Consider the following 9,485-nt stretch of genomic DNA (forward strand, 5'->3'; position numbering starts at 1 on the left):
AATGTTGTTTTTGTCGTCTAAAGCTAACGTTGGTTTGTTGTCTGAAGCTAACGTTGGTTTTGTCGTCTAAAGCTAACTTTGGTTTGTTGTCTAAAGCTAACGTTGGGTTCGAAAAGAAGATAAACGTTTCAACAAAGAGAAACTCCAGTTTATTTTGGACCGTAAATGTACCGAAGCAAAATCAAATCAAATACACACAGACCACGTCACCTTTACACCAACATTTTACAACCAACCATTGAACACGTGTAAGACATGCAGAGATTGTTGTCACCAGCAGAAACACTGTCTGTCTGAAAAGCAGTGAGACAGCAGCTCTACCAGCAGTACAACCCTTCTGTTCTCATTGATTTCCATCCATCAGTAAAATCAGATTAGGCAACAATCAATAAACGCTTTGATTTTCAAATGACATCCTTTGTTGTGTGTTCATGCAGAAACCGTCTGACATAACATTCAGTTTGAAAGAGATCCAGCGATAGAAACGAGACAAATCGGGACATTGATGGCCACTGATGTCGCATCAAGGCACCACTTTGGTTTTCAAAGTAAATATGTTCTACAGCAAACAGAATAACACTGACTACATCTATGAAGCTCAAACTTCTCACTACTTTTTAAAGAGGTTCCTCCCCAGAAGACAAGGATTCACCCTCAACGTCAGACTCATCAGAAAGGGCCCCCCAAGGCTCCCAACGCATCTGCTCCTGAATCCAGATCCACCCTGGAGGTACAGTTTTTCAGATTCCCCAAACAAAACTGTCAGCAAACCGTCAATTCTGATTGGTTTGCTCAGCTGCTGCATTACAGGCGTCATCCGGTTGATATGAGGCCCCGGTCTCCAGGGAGGACACCCAGAAGTCATTCTTTAAGCCTGAGCTAAAGAAACCGTTTGTGTTCAATAGTTCTGGTGAGTCCTTCACCAGCAGGTCATGGTTTTCATCAGGTGGACTTTTGGGGGAAATCCCAAGGGCCTCATATCTACGTGTCACAACACCCTCATCAGAGCGTCCGTCATTCTGCAGAAAACTTTCGGCCGATTCAGAAACATTCTCTCATCTTTCATAATAATGGTTTCTCTAGGACTTCCCATTCAGCTGTTTCTGGAGCTTCTGGAAACTCCCGCCAGTTGGCAAAGTCCTCAACATGATGTTCTTGTGATACACTGGATGCTTCTATGGGTGGAACCTCCGTGGGGGAGTTTGGATCCTCTGAGTTGTTGGTTTCTTTCCTTTCAGGCCTTCTGATGAAGTCAGAGGGATCTTCTGTGACATCAGCATGTGTCACCATGGACACATTGTGTTCGTCCTCTTCCTCTCTTTCTTTCGGAGCATCTGTCGCCTCACAACCTTTAAAGTGAACCTCCTCATCCGCTTGAGACATAACCACTGACGAGTCACTGACATGTAGGTTCCTGTCAGGTTGATCTATACTTGTAGTGGACGATGCAGGCTTCAGCTGGGCTCTTAGCTCAGGGTCTGAACAGGACCACCATCCAGCCTCTACCTGCGCAGATGTATCCCCCAGGTGTGGCTTCTCCTGGTTCTCGCGTACTCGCTGCTGTTCAAAGTGAGCGCTGTAGCAGTCTGTGGCCAGGTTTTCTAGTTCCTGCTCCACAAGTCGGTCCGTCTCCAAGTCCTCATCGTAGCACACATTTGTTGCCAGCCTGTGTTTTGTAAGTTCATGCTGACTTCCAGTCGTCCCACAGTTGACACCTCCATCCTCAACATATCCCAGATGATTTTCCTCATCCAACGCTTGCCCTTCCACATCTTCATACAGATCTTCCATAGTTCCAAACCTCTTTGAATTCCCTTTGCTCCATGTTTCTGCCTCTCCAGCTTTCTCTTCCTGTTCGCCTCCACTCGACTCGCTCTCGTCCACGCGTGACGGCTGATCGTTGGCGTCCGTCTCGTCACTCTTGTATCGAATCAGAGGACGAGTGTCGGCAAGAGTGTTTTCCTGAGCGTAGCTGTCCCCTTCCATTTCGGTCCGCCATGACACGGAGACGCTTTGAGAATCCTCCTCTTCATCGTCTTCTTCGTTGTCAGGAAACAGCGCCAGCTCTTGGTCAAATGCAGCATGGCATCCATCACCATCTCCTTGTGCGTCCGTCATTGAAGATGCCACATTGGCATGTTGCTGTAGTTCTGTGGAAATGTCTGACCTGATCTCTGTTTTTTCCTGCTCGTTTTCTCTGGCTGATATATCGTCCTCTGGTTCGGCGTGTTGTCGTTTCTCTTCCTCCTGTTTGAGGCCTTCATCATTCTTCACATCAACTTTCCTTTCTATCACACTATCCCATGTATCCATCTCTTCTCCATCAGGGTACAACGTATCCTCTCCATCCGTCTCATGTGTTCCTGCTGTAGAACAGCTTCCTTCCTGCTTCATCTCGGCTGCGACCTCCTTTAAAAGGTTTTCATCTGACACTTTGTCGAACCAGCTTTCTTCAGGCTCACATTCAGAAACTGGGATGCTCGTCCTGGAGTTCAGTGGTTCCAGTACCGCCTCGGTTTCCAATTCTGGCGCTTCCTCTAGTTCGCCCTCTCTGCCTAGGATCTCTTTCGATGCATCGCCTGGAGCATGCAGCTGATCTGCAGGGATTTCAGAAGGCTCATCCTCATCACCTTCATCTGAGAAACCGTGGAGCTCCTCAGTCATTCTGACGTGGTATGGTGTGAGGTCGGGTGTGGGAAACTGATGCTGATGAACTCCATCAGTGACGGGGGATTCAGTGCTGAAGCCAGACTCCACCTGATAACTGAGGACTGAGGGTTCCACCGGTCCGTCCTCAGGAGGGAAGAGGGTCTCTTCTTTGTCCCCAGATGTTGTCTCAACCTCTGGCTCACTGGGAGGTGATAGAGGCTCAGCATAGGTGACTTTCTCATGAACCTCCTGTGGTCTGAAACTCTCAACGGCTCCATCCTGCAGTATTTTGGGATAAGAAAAGTCTCCTGCTGCTGACTTTGTTGTGTCTTTATATGCAGGTTTTGTGGAAATGTTGGGCCTTTCAGTAACGGCTACAGGTTTTCTACGCCAGACTGCCGCTGCACTGATCGCTGTTGGACCGCCTCCTGTTAGTCTGCGGCCAGATGGGAGGGAAGTGGTCTTGTGGCTCAGCTGGGTCTGGTCCTTCTGTTTAACCCCCAGAGGACCGAAATCTGTGGAGGACAAGAGCTCATGAATACACAATGAACTAATCTACTGTAAGAAAAATGACTTCCTCTGAGGTCTCTGGAGTTATAGTGTATCCTCGGGATGTGATATCTCCACATAGTTTTGAGGAGAATCAAAGATCAGGACTCTTAATGACAGAGACGCTGTGGAGAACCTGAAGGTTTATTCAAATGTATGTTGTCAATGGAGACTGGACACTAATGGGGAGATATTGATCGTCATTTCCTTTCCCCGTTGTCTCAGTTACCGGAAGGCAAAGCCCCCAACCCCCCACCTCCACCCCCACCCCTCAGTGCAGCTGTGACGCCACCAGCATGGCACTGATGTATTAACTTTGTGTAATTACCTGTGAAGGAAATGTTTGCCGGCTGATTGGACAACAGGACGTCTCCTCCGAAGCTTTCACCGTCCAGCAAAGTTCTGCAGAGATGACAACAAGACGACGTTAACTTCTTCTACACACACGAGAACATCAGCATTATAACGGTGTTTCTGCTGGGAGGTGGAGGAGCAACGGCTGGGAGGAGGAGGAGGAGGAGGAGCAAAGGCTGGGAGGAGGAGCAACGGCTGGGAGGAGGAGGAGCGACGTTGACTTGGATGGATGGACTGAGGTCTGTTGTCACGGTAACGGAAGAGGTCTGTTGAGGAGCCATCAGTCCATCACACACACACACACACACACACACACAAACACACACAATGAGAAGACTTCCGTGGTCATGTGACCAACCAGTCTCCTTCTGGGTGGAACAACAGATGAAATGTGTCCTCTAGTTTCTCCCCCTGGTGTTATTCTAGACTCCCACAGCTCCTGAACTGGAGGGGGAGGAGGGGGAGGAGGAGCAACGAGACACCACCCTAGAGCTCCATAATGGACATCCGAGACATCGGACGTCTCCATCCCAGTCCAATGGTTGTAATGGTGATTCAACTGAAGACCCTGAAGATTCAACATTCACAGCGTTCCTCTCATTCCACAGGAAACCAGTAGGATGGAGATGCCAGTTTACCAGAGGACTGGTGTACACTATCAACCTGACCTTTAATCCCATTTAAACAGCCAGCTACGTGTTTTACATGTGGCTTCATCAGATTCACTTCATCAGATTCACTTCATCAGATTCATCAGATTGATTATTGATGGTTGTATCGGGTCTGTATCTGGTCTGTATCTGGTCTGTATCTGGTCTGTATCTGATCTGTATCTGGTCTGGATCTGGTCTGGATCTGGAATGTAACTGGTCTGGATCTGGTCCATTACTGGTCTGGATCTGGTCTGTATCTGGTCTGTATCTGGTCTGTTACTGGTCTGGATCTGGTCTGTAACTGTTACTACGAACCTGTATGTCGCCAGCTCCAGGTCCAGACACATCTTCTGCTGCAGCAGGCCTTGGTTCTCCAGAACCAGACCATCAACTCGCTGGACCAGCTCCTCCTTCTCTGCCTCCAGACCCTCCAAGTGCTCCTGCCACAACAGGAAGAGGAAGCGGTTATTCTCCCACTGAGGCATGTGAGTAAAAATAAACCCTTTGTTTCAACTGACAGCTGCACTCGAGCTTCGACTCGTTCAAGGACTCGTTCAATGACTCGTTCAATGACTCGTTCAATGACTTGGAACCCGGTGGAACCCTGTTGTTAGTCATCCAGGACTTACTGTCCATGACCAAAAATAATCAGTTGGTCAGGTCTCATTGGCGTCGGACACCGATGTGAGTGTTCGTATGTCACAAAAAAATATATTCATATATATATATAAACATATTGATCAGCTGACAGGAGCTGACATAAATGCATTGATATGATTGACTGAAATGATTGATACAACATGACTCAATAAGAACTAGGATTTTAGAGGACGGGGGGCAGCTCTCACCTGGAGCTGCTGGACCTCCTCCTCGTATCTGGGTCCCCATTGAGCTGCAGTCGTCTCCAGATGCAGCCGGACTTGTTGAGCTGAGGCGATCTCCTTCTTCAAGACTTGGAGCTTCAGCTGGCTTTCACGCTTCTCCTGATCCACTTGGGTGAAACGGCTCCTGGCAAGGCTCAGCGACTCCTCCAACTGGTCTAACTGCCCCTGATAGGCCTCAGCTGCCTCCTGCCAGACCCTGGTGGCCCTCTGGGAGAACTCCTGCCCCAGCTGTCGGAGGTCTGGTGTCTGGTTTCCCCGTTGGATCAGTGTGGCTGGTGTTGTGGCCCTGGAATGGGTCAATGTGGCTTCCAAGTGGGCCACATCCTCCTGATGGTTCTGGATCAGGTGCCTCATGTGATGCTCCAGCTGACTGACCTCCTCCCTCAGCCAGGCCTGGGCTCGTTGTTCCTCCTCCAGCTCCTTCCTGCTCTTCTTCAGCTCCTTCTTGGCCTCCAACTGGGCCTGAACCTCCCTCTGCCTCTGCAGGTCCAGGGCTTGGAGCTCCTCGGCTACCCTGCCAGCCTCCATCTTTGTGTGGACCCTGTCCCTCCAGACTGAGTCCACCTCCAGTCGGGCCTGCTGCAGCTCCTCTTCCAGGCCCTTCCTTCGCATCCAGGCATCCTGACCGCTGCCTCTAAGGACTCTGATCTCATTAGCGAGCAGTGCGTTATCCTCCTCCAGGAGTCTGACCCGGCGCAGGTAGGTCTCCAGCCGGTGGTTCAGGTTCAGCACCTGGTCCTTCTCCTCCCCCAGGAGGCCGTGGTGAAGGGTTCCATGCACACGGCGGAGCTCCATGTTAGAAAACAGAGACCCTGTTGGGAGAGTTTGTGAGAGAGTGAAGCCAGCGAGAGGCTTCCTTTCATACTGGAGGGGTCAGACACATGGACACATACACAGAGAGGGGAGGGAGGAGACTGGAGAGGGTTAGGGGATGGAAGAGGGAGGAGGGCAGGGAGGAGACTGGAGAGGAGGGCAGGGAGGGAGGAAGGAGAGGCACACTGGAAAGCGTGGTGATGAGATGGGAAAAGGGCTGAGAGAGGCGGTGATGTCATCTCCAAGGTTAACTCTTTCACCACCTTCATCCAACTGAGGGGAAGAGACCCAAACAGACAGAAAGCAGTTAGAAGCATGTGATGACATCTGCCGCCTCTCCTCTTACTTTACTTATATTCCTCTAAAAAAATATTCCTTTTTAGGGGGAAAACAAGTCGGTGAGTGAGGCTGAACGTCAGAGATGTATTCTGATCCTGAACCAGAGATTAACAGTAGGAATTCAAACCTTCTGTGTTTGTAAGGATGACCTGGAGATGCCCAAGAGTTCTTTGCTGAGAGAAGGACCTGAAGAATTGTTTTGTATTGTTATTAGTTATTGATATTGTGGTTCCTCACCTCCACCTGGTGGACAACTGTCAACACTGCAACAGGCTGCCGTTTACTCTGAGAGAGCGAACTGTCAGCTTTGCATCCAGACTGTCCTCCTCGAGAAAACGACCACATAGGTCGTGTGTCAAGCACCGAATTACGACCATATGTTACGTTTCAAAATAGCGCGCCCTCTAGCGGTCAAGTAAATATCGACACTCCGGTGTCTCAGACGATCGCCCCCCGTCAATCATCGGCAGAGACCCCCCCCACACGTCGACCTAACCCTAACCTTAACCACTACTATCGTTGCGGAAGAATCTCCGCAATACGATAGTATGAGTTGGAGGGCTTGTTGTCAATAAAAAGGGTTAATAACATCACAATATATATTGATGAGGAAGTTTAGACCTGAGATCAACATCTGTCATAAAACGAGCAACATGTAGGTTCTGCTTTTTCTTTACAAGTGACTTTTATTGTATCAAGTTCATGTTGCTCAGTTTCACAGGTCAACGTTATATACGAATATACTTCTATATATTATTCACTATAATATTATATAATAATATTATTCAATTCAATTCAATTCAATTCAATTTTATTTATAGTGTCAAATCACAACAGAAGTCATCTCAGGACACTTAACACATTGAGCAGGACTAGAATACGCTCAAAATTTCAAGAGTCAACACAATTTCAAATTCCCAACATCACGCAAGCGTTACAGCGACAGTGGCGAGAAAAAACTGCCTTAATAGGCTTTTAGGCAGAAATCTCGTGCAGCCCAGGCCCTTGGGTTCCAACTACATTTGGTGTTGGTAGTATGGTAGTAGTAGCATTAACAGTAGTGGTGGTATTAACAGTAGCAATAGTATCAACAGTAGTAGTCCATGGCAGCAGGCACAGCCACGCCGAGATGGATCCATCCCAACCACGTCGCCGTAAACCAGAAAGCAGGAGTAGTTGAGCAGTCACACAGCGGGCAGGTGGAGCTACAATGTGGTGTTTCCAGCATCAGGCCAGTTAGCAGTCTGCATCGGTTAGGACCTCAGTAGACTCTGCTGGACCAGAAAGCATAGCCAGACTCCCGGGAGTGATCCCGGGAGTAGTCAAGTTAGTGACAGTAGAGATGCCGATTTAAGTCAATTACTTTAATTAAAAATACAGGCGGTAAGAGGCAAACAAGACCACAACATCGGTGCAGTCCGGATCAGGTTCCACCACGGTCCAGGGAGACCTGCTAGGCAAGAGAGCACAGGGACTCCGGGGGAACATACACAGTGAGAGAGAGAGCGCGCGAGAGAGAGAGAGAGAGAGAGAGAGAGAGAGAGAGAGAGAGAGAGAGAGAGAGAGAGAGAGAGAGAGAGAGAGAGAGAGGGGGGGGGGGGCTCAGTGTGTCACTATAATCCCCCAGCAGTCTAGGCCTATAGCAGCTTAACCAAGAGCTGGCTCAGGGCAAACCTGAGCCAGCCCTAGCTATAAGCGGTGTCAAAGAGAAAGGTTTTAAGCCTACTCTTAAATGTGGGAACAGCGTCTGCCTCACGAACCAGAACCGGAAGACGGTTCCACAGAAGAGGAGCTTGATGGCTGAAAGCTCTGGCCCCTGTTCTAATTTTGGAGACTTTAGGAACTACAAGTAACCCTTTATTCTGAGAGCGTAGTGCTCTAGGAGGACAGGGTTTAATGAGCTCTTTAAGATATGATGGTGCCAGTCCATTAAGAGCCTTGTAAGTGAGGAGAAGGATTTTAAATTCTATTCTGGATTTTACTGGCAGCCAGTGCAGAGAAGCTAATACAGGAGAAATGTGAACCCTTCTTCTTTAGTCAGAACACGAGCTGCAGCATTCTGAACCAGCTGGAGAGATTTAAGAGATTTATTAGAGCAGCCTGATAATAAAGAATTACAATAGTCCAGCCTTGAGGTAACAAATGCATGGACGAGTTTTTCTGCATCTTTTTGAGACAGCATTGGCCTAATTTTAGTAATGTTACGCAGGTGAAAGTAGGCTGTCCTCGTGGTTTGTTTAATATGCGAGTCAAAGGACAGGTCCTGATCAAAGATAACTCCAAGGTTTCTTACAGTAGCATTTGAGGCGATGGCAATCCCATCAATAGTCGCTATATCTTTAGACAGCGAGCTTCGGAGGAGTTTAGGCCCAAGTACAATAACTTCCGTTTTATCGGAGTTTAACATCAGGAAATTGCAGGTCATCCAGGATTTTATGTCATCCACACATGCCTGGAGTTTAACTAGCTGATTGGTTTCTTCAGGCTTGATCGATAGATATAACTGAGTATCATCAGCATAGCAATGGAAGTATATAGAGTGTCCTCTAATAATGTTGCCTAAAGGAAGCATATATAAGTTGAAAAGAATTGGTCCGAGCACAGAACCTTGAGGAACACCGTATTTAACTTCAGTGTGCCTGGAGGATTTTTCATTGACATGCACAAACTGAGATCGATTGGATAAATAGGACTTAAACCAGCTTAATGCGTTTCCTTTGATGCCAATTAATTTTTCCAGTCTACATATTAGAATCTCATGGTTAATGGTGTCAAATGAAGCACTAAGATCTAGCAGAACAAGTACAGAAACCAGTCCTTTGTCAGAAGCAATAAGAAGGTCGTTTGTAATTTTTACCAGAGCTGTCTCTGTGCTATGATGTACTCTAAATCCTGACTGGAAGTCCTCAAGTAGACTGTTATTGTTGAGAAAGTCACACAGTTGATTGGCGACTACTTTCTCAAGGATCTTAGAGAGAAAAGGAAGATTTATTATAATATCATTATATTATAATATTATAAAATATTATTCACTATACTATAATATAATAGTATTCACTATAATATTACTATAACATATTATTCAATATAATTTTATTATATTATAATATTTCATATTTCTTCATTCATTCTTGCCAGTCAGGGATGCAAATGACTTTCTCAAACAAAAGCAGAAGTTTTTCACTTCAAGGCGGTGTGATAATCTCAACCGGAGAGAGGAAACAACCAGTTCTGCTTTAAGGAC

The 9,485-nt window shown here is 47.3% G+C and overlaps 1 protein-coding gene across 1 annotated transcript; it reads right to left on the reverse strand.

Moving 5' to 3' along the window:
- Positions 1-739: 739 nt before the first annotated feature.
- nes (nestin) lies at positions 740-5,911 on the reverse strand. The gene is made up of 4 exons (XM_084027382.1): positions 5,054-5,911; positions 4,521-4,645; positions 3,527-3,600; positions 740-3,164 (listed from the first exon to the last, which is right to left on the reverse strand). The coding sequence occupies exons 1-4, from the start codon at positions 5,882-5,884 to the stop codon at positions 1,063-1,065; spliced, it is 3,132 nt and encodes a 1,043-aa protein (XP_083883508.1). The 5' UTR covers positions 5,885-5,911; the 3' UTR covers positions 740-1,062.
- Between the last annotated feature and the right edge of the window lie 3,574 nt (positions 5,912-9,485).

Source organism: Eutrigla gurnardus, assembly GCF_963514095.1.
Source record: "Eutrigla gurnardus genome assembly, chromosome: 14".
Classification (NCBI taxonomy): domain Eukaryota; kingdom Metazoa; phylum Chordata; class Actinopteri; order Perciformes; family Triglidae; genus Eutrigla; species Eutrigla gurnardus.

What these genes read in the sequence shown, in the direction of transcription:
- nes (XM_084027382.1), bottom strand. Translation starts at nt 5,884, where the DNA reads ATGGAGCTCCGCCGTGTGCATGGAACCCTTCACCACGGCCTCCTGGGG. An exon ending in CTGGAGCTGGCGACATACAG is followed by an intron (nt 3,601 to 4,520) that starts GTTCGTAGTAAC and finishes TCATCTCTGCAG; the next exon opens with AACTTTGCTGGACGGTGAAA. An exon ending in GGCAAACATTTCCTTCACAG is followed by an intron (nt 3,165 to 3,526) that starts GTAATTACACAA and finishes TGTCCTCCACAG; the next exon opens with ATTTCGGTCCTCTGGGGGTT.